The sequence below is a fragment of the Pseudophryne corroboree genome, assembly GCF_028390025.1.
Source record: "Pseudophryne corroboree isolate aPseCor3 chromosome 3 unlocalized genomic scaffold, aPseCor3.hap2 SUPER_3_unloc_58, whole genome shotgun sequence".
In the NCBI taxonomy this organism is placed as follows: domain Eukaryota; kingdom Metazoa; phylum Chordata; class Amphibia; order Anura; family Myobatrachidae; genus Pseudophryne; species Pseudophryne corroboree.
The window spans coordinates 229,834-252,179 of NW_026967550.1; the positions used below are offsets into that span (position 1 = coordinate 229,834).

Here is a 22,346-nt window from a genome sequence, read left to right on the forward strand (position 1 = left end):
TCTTGCTGTAAAACACAAATATACAGTATATCTATATAAACACATACACAAACCTAATCTCTTAAATCAGCTAAACATTACCTCATACATTCAAACTTATTTCATATCTATTCCTTACTATATATATCCAGTATACTGTCCACTATGGTAACATCGCCTATTTATAATGAATTATATTTTGATTCAGACAATATCTATTGCCCTAATATTAGACGAAGTGCAGACAATTACCTATAAGGCAACAGTGTGTATATACATTTTAGGATATTCTCCAGCTTTCTATCGGCAGGTTCCTTTAGGGCGGCCGTATCAGGAGAGGGTAGTGCTACCTGTTTAGACAAGCGTGTGAGCGCTTTATCCACCCTAGGGGGTGTTTTCCAACGTGCCCTATCCTCTGGCGGGAAAGGGTACGATGCCAATAACCTTTTAGGAATTATCAGTTTTTTATCGGGGGAAACCCACGCCTCATCACACACTTCATTTAATTCCTCGGATACAGGAAAAACTACAGGCAGTTTTTTCTCACCAAACATAATACCCTTTTTAGTGGTACTTGTATTATCAGAGATATGCAATACATTTTTCATTGCTTCAATCATGTAACGTGTGGCCCTAGTGGAAGTCACGTTTGTCTCCTCATCATCGACACTGGAGTCAGTATCCGTGTCTGTGTCTGCCATTTGATGTAACGGGCGTTTTAAAGCCCCTGATGGCGTTTGAGACCCCTGGACAGGCACAAGCTGAGTAGCCGGCTGTCTCATGTCGTCAACTGTCTGTCGTAAAGAGCTGACACTGTCACGCAATTCCTTCCATAAGCTCATCCACTCAGGTGTTGACTCCCTAGGGGGTGACAACTCTATAGGCAATTGCCCCGCCTCCATCTCATTTTCCTCCTCAAACATGTCGACACAATCGTACCGACACACCGCACACACACAGGGAATGCTCTGATAGAGGACAGGACCCCACTAGCCCTTTGGGGAGACAGAGGGAGAGTATGCCAGCACACACCAGAGCGCTATATATAGACAGGAATACTACTATAAAATGTGCTTTTCCCTTATAGCTGCTGTTAGTATCAAAACTGCGCCAAATTAGTGCCCCCCTCTCTTTTTTACCCTTTTCTGTAGTGCAGGACTGCAGGGGAGAGTCAGGGAGACGTCCTTCCAGCGGAGCTGTGATGGAAAATGGCGCCCGTGTGCTGAGGAGATAGGCTCCGCCCCCTTCTCAGCGGCCTTTTCTCCCGCTTTTTGGTGAGTTCTGGCATGGGTTAAAATACATCCATATAGCCCTGGGGGTTATATGTGGTGTATTTATGCCAGCCAAGGTGTTTACATTGCTGCTCAGGGCGCCCCCCCCTAGCGCCCTGCACCCTCAGTGACCGAAGTGTGAAGTGTGCCTGAGTAACAATGGCGCACAGCTGCAGTGCTGTGCGCTACCTTGTTGAAGACTGATGTCTTCTGCCGCTGATTTTTCCGGACCTCTTCTTGCTTCTGGCTCTGTAAGGGGGCCGGCGGCGCGGCTCTGGGACCGAGCTCCGAGGCTGGGCCTGTGTTCGGTCCCTCTGGAGCTAATGGTGTCCAGTAGCCTAAGAAGCCCAATCCACTCTGCACGCAAGTGAGTTCGCTTCTTCTCCCCTTAGTCCCTCGATGCAGTGAGCCTGTTGCCAGCAGGTCTCACTGAAAATAAAAAACCTAAAACTAAACTTTCACTAAGAAGCTCAGGAGAGCCCCTAGTGTGCACCCTTCTCGGCCGGGCACAAAAATCTAACTGAGGCTTGGAGGAGGGTCATAGGGGGAGGAGCCAGTGCACACCAGGTAGTCTTAAAGCTTTACTTTTGTGCCCAGTCTCCTGCGGAGCCGCTATTCCCCATGGTCCTTACGGAGTTCCCAGCATCCACTAGGACGTCAGAGAAAAGTGTTTATTACTCACCTGTGCTGATATCTGTAGGGATCTCCTCCTTCTTACACTGCTGATCACCCCTCACATACGTCTCTTCTTCTCCCTCTATATCTTCTGCCTTTATAACAGTCACATACGTCTCTTCTTCTCCCTCTGTATCTTCTGCCTTTATATCAGTCACATACGTCTCTTCTTCTCCCTCTGTATCTTCTGCCTTTATATCAGTCACATACGTCTCTTCTTCTCCCTCTATATCTTCTGTCTTTATATCAGTCACATACGTCTCTTCTTCTCCCTCTATATCTTCTGCCTTCATATCAGTCACATACGTCTCTTCTTCCTCTATATCTTCTTCCTTTACATCAGTCACATATGTCTCTTCTTCTCCCTCTGTATCTTCTGCCTTTATATAAGTCACATACGTCTCTTTTTCTTCCTCTATATCTTCTGCCTTCATATCAGTCACATACGTCTCTTCTTCTCCCTCTGTATCTTCTGCCTTTATATCAGTCACATACGTCTCTTCTTCTCCCTCTGTATCTTCTGCCTTTATATCAGTCACATACGTCTCTTCTTCTCCCTCTGTATCTTCTGCCTTTATATCAGTCACATACGTCTCTTCTTCTCCCTCTATATCTTCTGCCTTTATACGAGAAAGACGTTCTACCTAAATAACCCAAAAAATACAATGGCATTTGCATACTGTTTGATTAAAGTGAGGTGAAATAGTATAATATCAGTGTATAAGACACACAAATCCTCTACAGATCATATAGTGACCGTCACTATTGTGTATTGGATGATACCCTAAATCCCACCTACCTGATCCTCCTGTGGGATCCTGTGATTCTCCTCTGTACAATCCTGGGAATACAGAGGACGGGGACATCTCTCTGGGGGATCTCTGTTATTGGGTCCATCTGTAGGAGACACACAGTGATTGAGTACAGTGTATATATGTGATTATCAGATGATGTGTGTATATAGGGGGCCCCCATACCTGCTCTCCCCTGTACAATACATGACAGTTTCCTCTTACCCAGTGATGTGAGGGGCCGGTGATTCTCCATCATCACGTCCTTGTACAGACCCCTGTGCTCCTCTATATACTCCCCCTCCTGCATGAAGACATAGACAGTGACATCCTGACACCTTATAGACACCAGACACACACAGTGATACAGTCATCACCCAGACACGTCTCCTGGTGTAACTGTATAATGTCCAATTCCCAGCAGTCACCTCTCCAGTCATCACCCAGACACATCCCCTGGTGTTACTGTATAATGTCCCATTCCCAGCAGTCACCTCTCCAGTCCTCACCCAGACACATCCCCCGGTGCTACTGTACTCCCAAGTCTCCTCAGACCCCAGTCATGTCCCTGTATTATTACTATAGATATAAGTGATGTTATTGTGACGCTCCCAGATCTCCTCACCTCCCCAGTCATGTCCCTGTATTATTACTATAGATAAAAGTGATGTCACTGTGACACTCCCGGTCCCCTCACCTCTCCAGTCATGTCCCTGTATTATTACTATAAATAGAAGTGACATTATTGTGACGCTCCCAGAACCCCTCACCTCCCCAGTCATGTCCCTGTATTATTACTGTAGTACTCTAGTGATCTGAAGGCCTTGGGACACTATGAGAGGGCAAATCAATTAATGAATGTGTAGATCTATAAGGTAATAGAGATGCTGCCAACTGATGTATACCATATATGTGATAATAACTTGGATCTTTCTAGTGATCCAATAATGTATAGTGTTTATGCATGTTATTATTCTGTGCCTGCTGAAGGTGAGGGGACTCTGTTAAGCGCGCAGTGCGCGGGGGAGATCTTGGAGAAGCTTCCAGAGGTCCCGTGTGCTGAGAGAGGTGGCTGGGCGCGTGTAGTGGCGGTTTTGTTGGTGGGCTGACTAAGGGGAGAGAAAAAAGCTGGCGGCTGAGACGAGGGAGCTTACAGGAAGGCGGTTCCCTGCGAGTGAGAGAGCCCCTGTGGGGGAAAGGAATTGGATGTCTCCCGCTGCGGGTGAGAAGCGCTGTGTTAATTTCCCATGGTGGACGCCGAGTAGGGACGACCCGGTGGCTGGATGTCACGGAGAGTGCTGGGAGGCGGAGCGCTGGTGGGGCAGGCTAGTACATGGGAGGAGACCGCAGTGCGGGCAGCAGATACCAGGAGTCCAGCAGTAGCAGACAGTTCCCCCCCGAGGCAGAGCTGTGTCCCTCATCCCATCCAACCCGCAGGGAGAGCCCGGTTGTTGGTGGAGGTGGAGTCGGGGGGAGGACCAGACCGGGCACACTATCATTGTAAGTGCAGGATGCCCCCATATAAATCCTGCTAATCTGCATACTCCCCTATCATCCTTTAACTATTAAAGTACCAGCCCCCAGCACAGTAGCACAGGGACCAGCAGCATCGGTGGATCGGAGGAGTATAAATATCACCTCTAGAGACTCCATATCCATTAGATAATGACCAGCCGGGTAGCAGTCATAGAGTGCGGGGTGTATAATGATGAAAGTAGCTCGGAGAGGGCGCAGGGTCACCTAAACTTGGAAATGGTACACTAGGGAGACTAAGCACCCCTCACCTATCAGAGACAGGTGCCAATAACCGGGACTTCTGTATGTTCTGGAGCCACCCCCACGGATCTACAGTGGCGCTATGCTTATACTGGGACAGGTAACACAGATCATCACCCCACTATATGTAACGAGTAGACCACGGGTGTCAGGGATTCCAGGGTGGAGAGCTCTATGTACTACCTTCCTGTTTCAGGCTGTCTAGGAGCGCTACAATTAGATCTTCCATGGAAACCATGTTATTCATTGCCGTGAAGTAGGGATTGCTCAACAATCGTGAGGACAATTGCTCCAAGTGGATACCCATATAACCCAGAGTACTTCTTATACACAGACACGAAAGGGCCCCAACCGTGCACGATTATAGTAAGAGAACCCGGGTGGTTTTCAAACGCAGCCCCACAACTTTCTTGTGGAATTGTATGTTCTGTATTGCATGTATTACCTTATGTATAGGTGGGGTATATTATTATGTATAGGAGGGGTATATTATTATGTATAGGTGGTGTATATTATTATGTATAGGTGGGATATATTATTATGTATAGGTGGGGTATATTATTATGTATAGGTGGGGTATATTATTATGTATAGGTGGTGTATATTATTATGTATAGGTGGTGTATATTATTATGTATAGGTGGTGTATATTATTATGTATAGGTGGGGTATATTATTATGTATAGGTGGGGTATATTATTATGTATAGGTGGGGTATATTACTATGTATAGGTGGGGTATATTATTATGTATAGGTGGGGTATATTATTATGTATTGGTGGGGTATATTATTATGTATAGGCGGGGTATATTATTATGTATAGGCGGGTTATATTATTATGTATAGGTGGGGTATATTATTATGTGTAGGTGGGGTATATTATTATGTATAGGTGGGGTATATTATTATGTATAGGTGGGGTATATTATTATGTATAGGTGGGGTATATTATTAGAACGGTTCATGGTTTGAGTATTATATGATATAACTGTATAAGGTGGCCTATAACTTCTTACATATTAAAACTAGTATACTTACCGGTGGAACTGTCTCCGTATCTGTGGAAGAGCCTGAAATCACAAAGGAAAGGTACGATAGGTAAATGTGCATAGTCCTATCTGGTTACATCACATTCTAATGTTATAGGCGACAACTACAGGTGTATGGTATTTCTTAAGCGATAAAAGTATTGGGCTCTAAATAGCTTGGGTGGAGGCACGTTGCACATATACACTGTACCCCCAGGTAAAAGAGGGGTTACATTACTATAGATATGTGATGTCACTGTGACGCTCCCAGTTCCCCTCACCTCCCCAGTCATGTTCCTGTATTATTACTACAGATATGTGATGTCACTGCAACACTCCCACATCCCCCTCACCTCCCCAGTCATGTCCCTGTATTATTACTATAACTATAAGTGACGTCACTGTGACTCTCCCAGATCCCCTCACCTCACCAGTCATGTTCCTGTACTATTACTATAGATATAAGTGATGTCACTGTGGCACTCCCAGATTTCCTCACCTCCCCAGTCATGTCCCTGTATTATTACTATAGATATTAGGGGTGGTCCTCAGTATGCCGACTGACGGGATCCCGGCGCACAGTATACCGGCGCCGGAATCCCGACAGCCGGCATACCGACACTTATTCTCCCTCGTGGGGGTCCACGACCCCCTGGAGTGAGAATAAAATAGCGTGGCGCGCCACCATGCCCGTAGCGTGGCGAGCCCGCAAGGGGCTCATTTGCGCTCGCCACACTGTCAGTAAGCCGGCGGTCGGTCTCCCCTCGCTGGTATGCTGGTCGCCGGTAGCCCGACCGCCGGCATACCATACTGAACCCGATATAAGTGATGCCACAGTGACACTCCCAGATGTGTGATATACATTTGCTTCATACTGAGCAATATTTTCAATCCCCACAATTACATACCCTCCAACATGACCCGCCCCACTAGGTACAAAATGCTCTGTTTCTGGACTTCCCTCTTAATTTATTATTGCCATCACCTGTGAAGAAACAGCTTTCTTATCAAATAACTAGTTCAACACAGGTGCTGGAAATCATAAATTAAGAGGGAAGTCCAGAAACAGAGCATTTTGTACCTAGTGGGGCGGGTCATGTTGGAGGGTCTGCAATTACATATAATAAAATTAATAATAATAATAATAATAACGACACTAAAGGCTGCACCCCAGTATAAAAATAAAGACAGATGTCTTTAAAAGCAGGACACCACCACCACTCCCAATGCATATTAATTATACAAGGACACCACAAGCTTCTGTTCCTGTATAATAATAACTGTACACAAAAACCTGCTCCCCCTGTATAACACTAATAACAACAGGACACCACAGGCCGCTCCCCCTGTATTAAAATAATAATAATAATAATAATAATAATAATAATAAACAACAGGACACCACAGGCTGCTCCCCTGTATAATAATAATATCAGGACACCACAGGCCGCTCCCCCTGTATTAAAATAATAATAATAATAATAATAATAATAAACAACAACAGGACACCACAGGCTGCTCCCCCTGTATAGTAATAATATCAGGACACCACAGGCTGCTCCCCCTGTATAGTAATAATATCAGGACACCACAGGCTGCTCCCCCTGTATAGTAATAATATCAGGACACCACATGCTGCTCCCCCTGTATAGTAAGACGCCATTACCTGATCTCTACGGACACTGGGAGGCTCCAGCAGTCAATGAAAACTCACTTCCGGTAAGTGGCACGCACAGCCCGGAAGTAACGTGGAACGCACAGGCAGGAAGTAGGGCATGGTTGCCACAGGCTGCTTCCTGGTTACTAGCCCCTCCCCTCCTTCGCCCTGCCCACAGCCCCGCCCTCAGTAAGCCTTCTTACCATACATGTCCTCAGTGCAGGAGGCCGGCGGCCATTTTCTTGTAGACCAGTCCGGCAGCAGCAATAGGTTCCCTGGCCATGTAGTGACGTCAGGAGCGGCGGCCATTTTCCCCTGGTCTGAGCTCCGCCTTCCTTCTATCATTCCCACAAGGCAGCAGCAGGAGCAGAGAGCAGCCATTGCTGTGTCTGGCAGCAGGTAATGATATTATTATTATTATTCTATAGGCTGAGCAGCTCTGGTGTCAGGTTCTGTACTACAGGGGGAGCAGCCTCTGGTGCCTTGTTATAGTGCAGCTGGAGCAGCCTCTGGTGCTGCATTATCCCTGTACAGGTGGCTGACACTCTAGTGTCCTATTACCGTAATACATGTGGCGCAGACCCCGCCGTTACCGTAATACAGGTGGCGCAGACCCCGCCGTTACCGTAATACAGGTGGCGCAGACCCCGCCGTTACCGTAATACAGGTGGCGCAGACCCCGCTGTTACCGTAATACAGGGGAAGCAGACCCCGCCGTTACCGTAATACAGATGGCGCAGACCCCGCCGTTACCGTAATACAGGTGACGCAGACCGCACCGTTACCGTAATACAGGGGGAGCAGACCCCGCCGTTACCATAATACAGGGGGAGCAGACCCCGCCGTTACCGTAATACAGGGGGAGCAGACCCCGCCGTTACCGTAATACAGGTGGCGCAGACCCGCAGTTACCGTAATACAGGTGGCGCAGACCCCGCAGTTACCGTAATACAGGTGGCGCAGACCCCCCCGTTACCGTAATACAGGTAGCGCTGACCCTGCCGTTAACATAATACAGGTGAGCAGACCCCGCCGTTACCGTAATACAGGTGGCGCAGACCCGCAGTTACCGTAATACAGGTGGCGCAGACCCCGCAGTTACCGTAATACAGATGGCGCAGACCCCGCCGTTACCGTAATACAGGTGGCGCAGACCCCCCCGTTACCGTAATACAGGTAGCGCTGACCCCGCCGTTAACATAATACAGGTGTGCAGACTCCGCCGTTACCGTAATACAGGTGGCGCAGAGCCCGCCGTTACCGTAATACAGGTGGCGCAGACCCCGCCGTTACCGTAATACAGGTGGCGCAGACCCCCCCGTTACCGTAATACAGGTAGCGCTGACCCCGCCGTTAACATAATACAGGTGTGCAGACTCCGCCGTTACCGTAATACAGGTGGCGCAGAGCCCGCCGTTACCGTAATACAGGTGGCGCAGAGCCCGCCGTTACCGTAATTCAGGTGGCGCAGACCCCAGCTTTACCGTAATACAGGTGGCGCAGACCCCGGCTTTACCGTAATACAGGTGGCGCAGACCCCGCCGTTGCCATAATACAGGTGGCGCAGAGCCCGCCATTACCGTAATACAGGTGGCGCAGACCGTACCATTACCGTAATACAAGTGACGCAGACCCCGCCGTTAACATAATACAGGTGGCGCAGACCCCGCCGTTACCGTAATACAGGTGGCGCAGACCGTACCATTACCGTAATACAAGTGACGCAGACCCCGTCGTTAACATAATACAGGTGGCGCAGACCCCGCCGTTACCGTAATACAGGTGGCGCAGACCGTACCATTACCGTAATACAAGTGACGCAGACCCCGTCGTTAACATAATACAGGTGGCGCAGAGCCCGCCGTTACCGTAATTCAGGTGGCGCAGACCCCGGCTTTACCGTAATACAGGTGGCGCAGACCCCGCCGTTACCGTAATACAGGTGGCCCAGACCCCGCCGTTACCGTAATACAGGTGGCGCAGACCCCGCCATTACCGTAATACAGGTGGCGCAGACCCCGCCGTTACCGTAATACAGGTGGCGCAGACCCCGCCGTTACCGTAATACAGGTGGCGCAGACCCCGCCGTTACCGTAATACAGGTGGCGCAGACCCCGCCATTACCGTAATACAGGTGGCGCAGAGCCCGCTGTTACTGTAATACAGGTGGCGCAGAGCCTGCCGTTACCATAATACAGGTGGCGCAGACCCCGATGTTACCGTAATACAGGTGGCGCAGACCCCGCCGTTACCGTAATGCAGGTGGCGCAGACCCCACCGTTACCGTAATACAGGTGGCGCAGACCCTGCCGTTACCGTAATACAGGTGACGCCGACCCCGCCGTTACCGTAATACAGGTGGCGCAGACCCCGCCGTTACCGTAATACAGGTGGCGCAGACACCGTCGTTACAGTAATACAGGTGGCGCAGACCCCGCTGTTACCGTAATACAGATGGCGCAGACCCCGCTGTTTCCGTAATACAGGTGGCGCAGACTCCGCCGTTACCGTAATACAAGGTGCACAGACCCCGACGTTACCGTAATACAGGTGGCGCAGACCCCGCTGTTACAGTAGTACAGGTGGCGCAGACCCCGCCATTACCGTAATACAGGTGGCGCAGACCCCGCAGTTACCGTAACACAGGTGGCGCAGACCCCGCCGTTACCGTAATACAGGTGGCGCAGACCCCGTCGTTATAGTAATACAGGTGGCGCAGACCCCGCTGTTACCATAATACATGTGGCGCAGACCCTGCTGTTACCGTAATACAGGTGGCGCAGACCCCGACGTTACCGTAATACAGGTGGCGCAGACCCCGCAGTTACCGTAATATAGTTGGCGCAAATCCCGCCGTTACCGTAATACAGGTGGCGCAGGCTCCAACGTTACCGTAATACAGGTGGCGCAGACCCCGCCATTACTGTAATACAGGTGGCGCAGACCCCGCCGTTACTGTAATACAGGTGGAGCAGACCCCGCCGTTTCTGTAATACAGGTGGCGCAGACCCCGCCGTTACCGCTATTATATACATATGGCATTGTACTATATAGCGGAGCGCTATGTGTTGTCCTACTCCACAGGGGGAGCGACCTTTGTTGCCCTTTTATACAAGGGGAGGTGCCTGTGGTGTCTTGTTACTATTATTATATAGGGTAAGCGGCATGTATAGTCTTTCTATACAGAAGGAGTGGCATGTGTTGTCATAATATACAGGGGTAGCATCCTGTGCTTTCATAGTATACAGGGGGAGTGGCTTGTGTTGTCATAATATACAGGGGTAGCATTCCGTGTCATCATAGTATACAGAGGGAGCGGCCTGTGTTGCTATAATATACAGGGGTAGCATCCTGTGCTGTCATAGTAAACAGGGGGAGCGGCCTGTGTTTTCATAATATACAGGTGGAGTGGCCTCTGTTGTCATGATATACAGGGGGAGTGGCCTGTGTTTTCATATTATACAGGCGGAGGGGCCTGTGGTGTCTTGTTACTATTATTATATAGGTTGAGCGGCATGTATTGTCTTTCTATACAGAAGGAGTGGCCCGTGTTGTCATAATATACAGGGGTAGCATCCTGTGCTGTCATAGTATACAGGGGGAGCGGGCTGTGTTGTCATAATATACAGGGGTAGCATCCTGTGCTGTCATAGTATACAGGGGGAGCGGCCTGTGTTGTCATAATTTACAGGGGTAGCATCCTGTGCCGTCATAGTATACAGGGGGAGTGGCATATTATACAGGGGTAGCATCCTGTTCTGTCATAGTATACAGGGGGAGTGGCCTGTGTTGTCATAATATACAGGGGTAGCTTCCTGTGTTGCCATAGTATACAGGGGCAGCGGCCTGTGTTGTATTTATTTTATTATTTATTTATTAGCAGTTTCTTATATGGCGCAGCATATTCTGTTGCGCTTTACAATTACAACAACAGTTATTGAACAAAACTGGGTAAAAACAGACCGACACAAAGGTAGGAAGGCCCTGCTTGCAAGCTTACAATCTGTGGGGAAATAGGCATTGATACACAAGGATAGATGCTACCTGTTGCATAATGGTCCACCAGATTGCTAGGTTCTTGATGGGTTGTATGATATGATCACCTAGCGATGAGATGAGGTATAGATTGAGAACAGCAGAGGACTTAAGACTGAGCCTTGCCGTACTCCAAATGATAGAGGTAGAGAAGAAGAGGTAGAATCAGAGAAGTGAACACGGAAAGAGCGATTAGATAGGTAGGATTAGAACCAGGAGAGGGCTATGGCCTGAAGACCTAGGGATTGTAGTGTTTGTTTGAGAAGAGAGTGGTCAACAGTGTCAAAAGTAGCAGAGAGTTTTAGAAGAATGAGTAGTGAGTAATGGCCTTTAGATCTAGCAGTGACCAGATTATTCACTACTTTGGTCAGTGCCGTCTCTGTGGAGTGTTGGGCATGAAAGCCTGACTGAAGTGGGTCCAATAAGAAGTGGGAATTATGAATGTGTGTAAGGCGAGTGTAGGCAAGTCTTTCATGTAGCTTGGAGGGACATTGTAACTGAGAAATGGGACGGTAGTTAGGGAGTGTGTTTGGGTCAGAGTTGTGTTTGTTTAGAATGGGAGTAATCACTGCATGCTTAAACAGAGAGGGAAAGATACCAGTAGAGAGAGAGATTACAGATTTTAGTTAAGGTTGGGATAAGCACAGGAGACAAAGTTTTACTGACTTGTAAGGGTATAGGATCAAGAGGAGAGGTAGTGGAGTAGGAGGATGAAAAGAGTATTGATACTTCATCTTCACTTGGGAGATCAAATGAAGAGATAGTGCCAGAGGGTTCAGGTAGGGAATTGAGCAGGTCACTGGCTGAGGAAGAGCATACCATTTCATCTCAGATTTTATCAATCTCATCCTTGAAGTAAGAAGCAAGTTCTTGTGCACTGATAGTAGCTAGTGGGGGAGGTGATGGAGGGTAAAGAAGTGATTTAAATGTATTAAAAAGTGGCTTGGGGTTGGTGGCATGAGAAGAGATGAAATTGGAAATATGTTTGTTTGGCAGTGTTCAGGGCCTGATGATAGGAGTGGTAGGTGGTCTTATATGTGAGGAAGTCACTTGGATTCTGAGATTTACGCCACTGACGTTCTGCTTTACGCAACAGTTTTTGTAGGTGTCTTGTTGATTTAGAGTGCCACGGTTGGCATCTAAGCCTACGTGGAGTGTGATGGGTAGCTGGAGCCACTTCATCAAGGGCACTCTCTAGGGTCTTGTGCAGGTGGGATACAACAGTGGCCCTCATTCCGAGTTGATCGGTCGCAATGCGAATTTAGCAGAGTTACACACGCTAAGCCTACGCCTACTGGGAGTGTATTTTAGCTTCTTAAAATTGCGACCGATGTATTCGCAATATTGCGATTACAAACTACTTTGCAGTTTCTGAGTAACTTCAACCTTACTCTGCCTGTGCGATCAGTTCAGTGCTTCTCGTTCCTAGTTTGACGTCACAAACACACCCAGCGTTCGCCCAGACACACCCCCGTTTCTCCGGACACTCCTGCGTTTTTTCCGGAAACGGTAGCGTTTTCAGCCACACGCCCATAAAACGCCGTGTTTCCTCCCAGTAACACCCATTTCCTGTCAATCACATTACGATCGCCGGAGCGATGAAAAAGCCGTGAGTAAAAATACTATCTTCATAGCAAAGATACTTGGCGCAGTCGCAGTGCGAACATTGCGCATGCGTACTAAGCGGATTTTCACTGCGATGCGATGAAAAAGAACGAGCGAACGACTCGGAATGAGGGCCAGTGTCCGGTGTGGTAAATGTAGAGATTGGTGAGAGCAGTTGTTGCAGAGAAGTGGAAAGTTGTTGAAAATGTATATTGTTAGTATTTCTGCGGGTTAGTGGATGCTTGCTAGGTTTTAGTGTCATAGAATTTAGAGTAATAGAAGAGATTGTGATCAGGATGTGATCAGAGAGAGGGAAAGGAGTGTTAATTAATTCAGAAACTGAGCAGAGCCTGGTGAACACAAGATCAAGGCAGTGGCCTTCCTGGTGTGTAGAGGTGTCAGACCATTTGGTGAGGCCAAGAGAGGAGGTTAGAGAGAGGAATTTGGAGGCATGAACAGATTGTGGACTGTCAAGAGCTATATTGAAATTGGCCATAATGATGGTGGAGATGTCAGAGGATAAGATGTGTGGGAGCCAGGCAGAAAAATCTTCTAGAAATTGTTGTTTGGGTTGCCCAGGAGGGTGATAGATAGCTGCAACACGCAGAGAGAAGGGGGTGAAAATCCTGATAGAGTGAACTTCAAATTATGTGAATGCGAGTGATGGAACCTGAGGTAGAACAGTGTATGTGAAAAATTTGGAACAGTAAGATTCCAACCCCACCACCTTTACAATTACCAGGCCTGGAGGTGTGTGTGAAGTGGAAACCATCGTGCGACACTGCTGCAGGTGAGGCCGTGTCTGATTGTGTGAGCCATGTTTCTGTTATAGCCAGCAGATAAAAGTTGTGAGAGATAAAGAGGTTATGGATGGATGGTAATTTGCTACAAACAGAGCGTGCATTCCATAAGCCACATTTTAGTGACTTGGAGGGGGATGGGAAACACGTGATATTTATGAGGTTAGATGGAGTTCTATGTTGTTATGAGATAGCTGAGTGTGAGAGGGACAGGTGGTTGGGGCCTGGATTTGGTGATATGGCACCAGCTAATAAAAGCAGAAGAGTGAGATAAATATTGGTGGATGTTTGCGAGTGTTTATTCTGGTGGCCAATTGTGGTTGTCAAAGTACTTGCAGAGAAGTAAGTATAACGCTCATGAGTGGTTAGAAGAGGGGAGTGGAGAATAGAAGCTGTAATGTGCACAGAGGGGTGAGTTTTAGGGTGAGTGGAGAATGTGTTAAATTTAGTGAGAATTCCATGAATTGAAATAAGAAACAGTAGTTTGATGAACATGCTGTGGTCGTTTGTGAGATAATTTTGGGTTAAGTGGTGTAGGAATAAGTTGTTTAAGTAAGTCAACTTTCCTTGATGGTGCTCAATGTTTGTTCAACTGTTTTTTTAACTGTGCGGATAACACACTTCTTAATTCCAAACTTATTAAATTCCACGCAAGCTACCCCCAGCAAGCTGACACCTTAAAATTATACAGTAACACCAGGGGACGTGTCTGAGTGATGACTGGAGAGGTGACTGCTGGGAATGGGACATTATACAGTAACACCAGGGGATGTGTTTGGGTGATGACTGTATAGCTGTCCCATTCCCAGCAGTCACCTCTCCTGTGTGTGTCAGGTTCCTATAAGATGTCAGGATGTCACTGTCTATGTCTCCATGCAGGAGGGGCAGTATATAAGACGAACACACCGGTCTGTACAAGGACGTGATGATGGAGAATCACCGGCCCCTCACATCACTGGGTAAGAGGAGACTGTCATGTATTGTACAAGGGAGAGCAGTTATGGGGGACCCCTATATAAACACTTCATCTAATAATCACATATATACACTGTACTTAGTCACTGTTATGCACACCAGTGCCAGCAGGAATGTACTGGTGTCTGAACGGAGAGGGATGCAAAACAAATGAACTCACAGACAGACTGGGGAATATGACATTACATACACAGAAGGTGATAGAGTAAGAAAATAAACACAAAGTGAACAGAGAAGCCCAAAGGCTAAGAAACTGGGTGTCTCCCTAGTATTAGGAATGCTCAGATGGAAAGAAGCGAGATGTTGTGATTTAATACGTAGAGAACCCAAAATGCTGTTGCTAAGGGCAACAGCAAAACCCTAAAGGGTTACCAACGGGTGTGGCAGTAAACTCCTTGGTCGGAGATGGAATAATAGACACAAGGAGAGTCTCCACATCCTAGTTCTCACTTGCAGTGCACCGGTTCAGCTTACTGCCACTAAACTGACACCTTGCACAGTGAGAAAGTATTTTGGCAGGAAAGTCTGAGAATACAGCCGCAAACGTGCTAGGTTCACAGAGTAGCAAAAGAACCCCAGCAGGTTAAACGACTGACTCCAGTCTTACTGCTAGGTCTGGATTGGCAGAGTGTAGTACCAAATCCCAAGGCCTATTTGCAGTAAGCAACAAGCAAATACAAAGTTACACAGTACTAGCTAACTTTCAGGAACTGACTAACCAACAAAGATTCAGCAGCATCTGCCTAACCTGAGAAGAGGGTTTATATAGCAGGTGCTGTCCACGCCCCACTCAGACCTCACAGACTGTGAGCACAAAAACCAGCACCGGATCCCCTGCCGTGCACAGAGCCTGTAACCACTGCACAGCAAAGACCCAAACCGGCGTATCAGCTGCGCTCAGGTTACTCCGCTAGCACTTGCCTCCCGGTTGCCATGACGACGTGGCAGCACAGGGCAGGAGACCCTAACAGTACCTCCCCTCTGACGAGGGGTCAAAGAACCCCTACCACCGGGTTTATCGGGGAACTGCGAGAAGAAAGAGCGTATCAGTCTGGGGGCATGAAGATCACAACTGCGCACCCACGACCGCTCCTCCGGGCCATACCCCTTCCAGTGCACCAAAAATGACAGCTGACCCCAAACCATCTTGGAGTCAAGAATCCTTTCAACAACAAACTCCCTCTGGCCACGTATCAGAAGAGGGTAAGGTCTTCCACTGGAAGAAGGATTACTAATCGCCCGTTTTAAAAGGGAACAATGAAATGTTTTATTGATACCCAATGAACGGGGCAGATCTAACTGAAATGCCACCAGATTGATAACCCTGGTGATCTTATAAGGGCCGATGAACCGGGGGCCTAACTTATAAGATGGCTGTCTCAACTTCAAATTCTTGGTGGACAACCAGACGAAGTCTGCTAATTTGAAGCTGCAGGGTCTTCTCCGCTTATCAAAAACCCTTTTGGTCACTAATGACACAGACACAAGGGCTTTCTTCACTTTCCTCCAAATACCCCTAAGGACCGAAACCACAGAGGAACCACCAGGCGTGGAGTCCAGGGGGTCAAAAGAATTGGCCTTAGGATGATGCCCATACACACAAAGGAAGGGAGAGATCCCTGTAGCAGAGTGAGCCGCGTTGTTATAGGCAAACTCCGCCATGGACAGATGAGCTACCCAGTCAGTCTGACACTTGGAGACATAACACCTGAGGAACTGCTCCAAGGACTGGTTCACCCTTTCAGTCTGCCCATTAGACTGCGGATGGTAGCCTGACGACAAGCTGACAGAAATCTGGAGATCGGAACAAAATGCCCTCCAGAATTTGGCCACAAACTGGGATCCGCGGTCAGAGACCACATCAAGTGGCAACCCGTGGAGGCGCACAACATGCAGCATAAATAATTCAGACAGGCGTCTGGCCGATGGCAGCCCAACCAGTGGAACGAAGTGCGCCATCTTCGAAAACCTGTCAACGACAACCCAGATGGCTGTCATCCCCGAGGATTTGGGCAAGTCCACCACAAAATCCATTGAAATGTGGGTCCATGGCTTAGATGGAATAGAGAGTGGATGTAATGGGCCAACAGGAACCCCTCTAGGAGTTTTATTTCGGGCACAGATGTCACATGCCCGAACCCACTGATCCACATCCCTAGCCACCGAGGGCCACCACACCGCCCTAGACAGCAACTCCCGAGTTCTGGCAATACCTGGGTGACCTGCCGACTTCTTGGCATGGAATTCCAGGAACACTCGCTGTCTTAACCTAGGAGGCACAAACAATAGACCTACCGGAAGGTCTGGAGGAGCTTGCTCCTGTGCTCTAAGGACTAATGACAAGAGGTCCTGGGTAATGCCCACTTTAATACATGATGGGGACACAATGGGCAATGGCTCCTCGGTGGTCTCCTGGATTGGAGCAAAACTCTGCGAGAGCGCATCAGCCTTGATGTTTTTTGACCCAGGGCAATATGTTATCAAAAAATTCAAGCGGGCAAAAAACAAAGCCCATCGTGTCTGCCTGGCATTGAGGCACTTCGCTGACTCTAAATATGCCAAATTCTTATGGTCGGTGAGAATTGAGACCACAAATTTAGCCCCCTCAAGCCAGTGTCTCCACTCCCCGAGTGCATCCTTTATAGCCAACAATTCCTGGTTACCCACGTCATAATTCATCTCGGCAGGCGAAAATTTACGGGAAAAGTAAGCACAGGGATGATGGCGATTATCAGACACCCCCATCTGAGAGAGCACTGCCCCAATACCCATCTCAGAGGCATCCACCTCCACCACAAAAGGACGCTCTGGATCTGGGTGTCGCAGCACCTTGGCCGAGACAAATGCCCTTTTGAGATGGGCAAAAGCCGCTTTGGCCTCACAAGACCAGTGAGCAACATCTGCCCCTTTCTTAGTGAGTGCCACCAAGGGCGCCACTATAGACGAAAATCCAGTGATAAATCGTCTATAAAAATTCGCAAAGCCCAGAAAACGCTGAAGCGCCTTCAAACTAGTGGGCTGCACCCAATCCGGGACTGCCTGTACCTTGGAACCCTCCATTTGGAAACCTTCTGGGGAGATAATATATCCTAGAAATGCGATTTGCTGAACTTCAAATTCGCACTTCTCCAGCTTCACCCCAAGCCGGTGGTCTCTGAGTTTCTGGAGGACTAAGCGTACATGCTTCCGATGTTCCTCCAGGGAATGGGAGAAGATTAGGATGTCATCTAAGTATACAACTGAGAATCTATCCAAATATTCCCTGAGCACATCGTTCATGAAGTCCTGGAAGACTGCCGGGGCATTACAGAGCCCAAAAGGCATCACCAAATATTCATAATGCCCTGAGTGGGTATTAAAGGCAGTCTTCCATTCATCCCCCTCTCTTATTCGGATTAGATTGTACGCACCGCGTAGGTCAATCTTAGAAAAAATGGTGGCAGTACGAAGCTGGTCAAACAAGACCGAAATGAGAGGCAGTGGGTATGAGTTTTTAATCGTGATACGGTTCAATTCCCTGAAGTCGATGCAGGGTCTCAACGAACCGTCCTTTTTACCCACGAAGAAGAACCCCGACCCAACTGGGGACTGTGAAGGTCTGATAAATCCCTTAGCCAAGTTCTCCTGAATGTACTCTGCCATAGCCTGAGTCTCAGGACGTGACAGGGAGTACAACCTGCTCTTGGGAAGCTTAGCATTCGGCAACAAATCAATGGCACAGTCATAGGGGCGTTGGGGAGGTAGTACCTCTGCAACTATTTTGGAGAACACATCCGCAAAATCTGCATAACATCCTGGCAATCCTGGCAAACTTAGCTGCGAGAGCCTGACTGGAAGGCTCAAGCAACTCCTGAAACAATCAGTACCCCAACTAAGAATCTCCCCAGAGACTCAGTCAAATTGAGGATTGTGGGCCCTTAACCAGGGTAACCCCAACACCAATGGGGCAAAAGTACAGACAGTCACATAAAAGGACAATTTTTCAGAGTGTGTGGCTCCAATAAACAAAGAAATCTGGCTAGTGCAAGAGGTAATTTTACCCTGGGATAATGGTTCCCCGTTTAACCCACAGATCTCAATTTCTGATGCCAAGGGTACTAAGGGAACAGAGTGTTCCAGGGCGAATTGGCGGTCCATAAAAACCCAGTTGGCCGCACTGTCCACAAAGACCTCAGTCTTGACAGTTTGACCGAGGATCTTCAAGGTCACCGGAATGATAAAAGTCTTCTTGGGAAATTCTGACTTCTGGCCTGACAGGATATTTCCCATCACCCTCAGGCCGTGAAGTTTTCCGGCTTTTCTGGGCATGATACTACCACATGACCTTTATCCCCTCAGTACAAACACAAACTCTGCTGTCTCCTCCGCGTCTTCTCACGCGAGGAGAGGCGGGTAGCCCCAATCTGCATAGGCTCCTCGGATAATTCCTCAGAGTCTGAGGTTCCCTTGGGAAAGAAGGAAACCTCGGTCTCCCTTTCAAGCATACGCTCTCTCAGCCGTCTATCCACCCGGATGGATAACTGCATGAGCTGATCCAAGCTATCAGGCAAGGGATATTGTACCAGTTGGTCTTTTATCTGGTTAGAAAGACCTCTTCGGTACTGGTGTCTCAGGGCTGGGTCATTCCACTGGGTATCATGGGCCATCCTCCGAAACTCCGTACAATAAACCTCAACTGGCCGTCGCCCTTGCTTAAGGATCGAAATCTGAGCCTCGGCTGAGGCCGTCTTGTCAGGGTCATCATACAACATGCCCAGTGCCGTAAAAAAAGCATCAACACTTTTAAGCGACGGACAGTCAGGCTGCAACCCATATGCCCAGACCTGTGGGTCTCCTTGTAGCAAGGAAATCACTATGCCCACCCGCTGAATCTCCGACCCAGAAGACTGAGGCCTAAGCCGGAAATATAGCTTGCAGCTCTCCTTGAAACAAAAGAATTGCGAGCGATCTCCAGAAAAACGATCCGGGAGATTTACTTTCGGCTCCTTAACCCCTGAAGTTGCTGCTGCTGCGGGAGCTCCGCCAGCGGCCTGCGAGGTGTGCATTTTAATGGACAAATCATTAAATTGTCGAGTCAGGACCTGCACCTGATCGACCACCTGTTACAAAGTATTTTGAGGGGTATGCTCCATATTCCCACAAAATTTCAACAGGAGTATTTGGCTGCTGAATATGTTATGCACACCAGTGCCAGCAGGAATGTACTGGTGTCTGAACGGAGAGGGATGCAAAACAAATGAACTCACAGACAGACTGGGGAATATGACATTACATACACAGAAGGTGATAGAGTAACAAAATAAACACAAAGTGAACAGAGAAGCCCAAAGGCTAAGACTGGGTGTCTCCCTAGTATTAGGAATGCTCAGATGGAAAGAAGCGAGATGTTGTGATTTAATACGTAGAGAACCCGAAATGCTGTTGCTAATGGCAACAGCAAAACCCTAAAGGGTTACCAACGGGTGTGGCAGTAAACTCCTTGGTCAGAGATGGAATAATAGACACAAGGAGAGTCTCCACAATCCTAATTCTCACTTGCAGTGCACCGGTTCAGCTTACTGCCACTAAACTGACACCAGAACACCTTGCACAGTGAGAAAGGATTTTGGCAGACAAGTCTGAGAATACAGCCGCAAACGTGCTAGGTTCACAGAGTAGCAAAAGAACCCCAGCAGGTTAAACGACTGACTCCAGTCTTACTGCTTGGTCTGGATTGGCAGAGTGTAGTACCAAATCCCAAGGCCTATTTGCAGTAAGCAACAAGCAAATACAAAGTTACACAGTACTAGCTAACTTTCAGGAACTGACTAACCAACAAAGATTCAGCAGCATCTGCCTAACCTGAGAAGAGGGTTTATATAGCAGGTGCTGTCCACGCCCCACTCAGACCTCACAGACTGTGAGCACAAAAACCAGCACCGGATCCCCTGCCGTGCACAGAGCCTGTAACCACTGCACAGCAAAAGACCCGAAACGGAGTATCAGCTGCGCTCAGGTTACTCCGCTAGCACTTGCCTCCCGGTTGCCATGACGACGTGGCAGCACAGGGCAGGAGACCCTAACATTCACTGTGTGTCTCTTACAGATGGGCCCAGTAACAGAGATACCCCAGAGAGATGTCCCCGTCCTCTGTATTCCCAGGATTGTACAGAGGAGAATCACAGGATCCCACAGGAGGATCAGGTAGGTGGGATTTAGGGTCTCACCAATATACCAAAGTGACTGTCACTATATGATCTGTAGAGGAGCTGTGTGTCTTATACACTGATATTATACTGTTTCACCTCAGTTTAGTCTAACAATATGCAAATGCCAATGTATTATTTTTTGGTTATTTAGGGAGAACGTCTGTCTGATATAAAGGCAGAAGATATAGAGGGAGAAGAAGAGACGTATGTGACTGATATGAAGGCAGAAGATACAGAGGGAGAAGAAGAGACATATATGACTGATATAAAGGCAGAAGATGTAAAGGGAGAAGAAGAGACGTATGTGACTGATATAAAGGCAGAAGATATAGAGGGAGAAGAAGAGACGCATGTGACTGATAAAAAGGCAGAAGATATAGAGGGAGAAGAAGCAACGTATGTGACTGATATGAAGGCAGAAGATATAGAGGGAGAAGAAGAGACGTATGTGACTGATATAAAGGCAGAAGATGTAAAGGGAGAAGAAGAGACGTATGTGACTGATATAAAGGCAGAAGATATAGAGGGAGAAGAAGAGACGTATGTGACTGATATAAAGGCAGAAGATATAGAGGGAGAAGAAGAGACGTATGTGACTGATATAAAGGCAGAAGATATAGGAGAAGAAGAGACGTATGTGACTGATATAAAGGCAGAAGATATAGAGGGAGAAGAAGAGATGTATGTGACTGATATGAAGGCAGAAGATACAGAGGGAGAAGAAGAGACGTATGTGAGGGGTGATCATCAGTGTAAGGAGGAGGAGATCCCTACAGATATCAGCACAGGTGAGTAATAAACACTTATTACAGAAGTCACATATTCTCATTGCTCAGTCACTACAGCAATCTCTTATCCTACACCCTCCTCTGCCATCAGCCCTGTTCTCAGTTGGGTGTTTTTAACACAAGGCTATCCATGACAAACATCACATGTAGAGAGTTATTACACACAACACTATAATGTTATTAAAAGTAACAAGCAGAAGTTTATTATTAGTGATTATATATAAATTAATATTGTTTTTTGTGGAGTGCCTAATGTATATGCATTTTGTTAGATGATGCAGGTATGACATATTTCCTGGTATACAGTAGACCTGAGGTAACCAAATACAATTCGTACAAGATTCAGAAATAAAATGATATTTGAATCTAGAACGTCAAGTAAAACAGATTAAAAGCTTATCACAAGTACATATCTGTATAATCAGAAGACAAGCGTTTTGCACTTGTTGTCACCCTTGCATGGGCGGGCTTGTTCTTATCCACTCCACTTCACTCTAAATCCAAATTGCGTGTCAACCAACGCGTTTCGTCAATAGTGACTTCTTCAGGGGTGTTTTCTGTTAAAGGCTTTATCCTTAAATATCAGTTGTGTAGACTTGAAATAATTGTGTAACCTTCAGACGGTAATTGTGGACTTGTTCATGATGAACACATTCCTAATTACTTGTGAATAATAGTTCCTGCTCTGTGCAGTTCTGAGGTTATGATTTTAGAGAATGTAATGGTCACATCCAATATTGCTCAATCTAAGGTCTCCCAGTAGCCTTACTACATACA

At 47.5% G+C, this 22,346-nt stretch overlaps 2 protein-coding genes across 2 annotated transcripts in view; one reads left to right on the forward strand and one right to left on the reverse strand.

The window, feature by feature from the left end:
- The window catches only part of LOC134984480 (oocyte zinc finger protein XlCOF22-like), a 45,830-nt gene extending 43,449 nt beyond the window's left edge, over positions 1-2,381 (reverse strand). The window contains exon 1 of the mRNA XM_063950049.1: positions 1,933-2,381. Within this exon, the coding sequence (XP_063806119.1) occupies positions 1,933-2,359 (427 nt within the window). The 5' untranslated portion in view covers positions 2,360-2,381. The remainder of the gene's footprint in view (positions 1-1,932) is intronic.
- A 5,149-nt stretch (positions 2,382-7,530) lies between these two features.
- LOC134984479 (oocyte zinc finger protein XlCOF22-like) overlaps positions 7,531-22,346 on the forward strand; it is a 48,460-nt gene continuing 33,644 nt past the window's right edge. The window contains exons 1-4 of the mRNA XM_063950048.1: positions 7,531-7,577; positions 14,498-14,577; positions 20,679-20,776; positions 20,933-21,569. Of these exons, the coding sequence (XP_063806118.1) occupies positions 14,544-14,577; positions 20,679-20,776; positions 20,933-21,569 (769 nt within the window). The 5' untranslated portion in view covers positions 7,531-7,577; positions 14,498-14,543. The remainder of the gene's footprint in view (positions 7,578-14,497; positions 14,578-20,678; positions 20,777-20,932; positions 21,570-22,346) is intronic.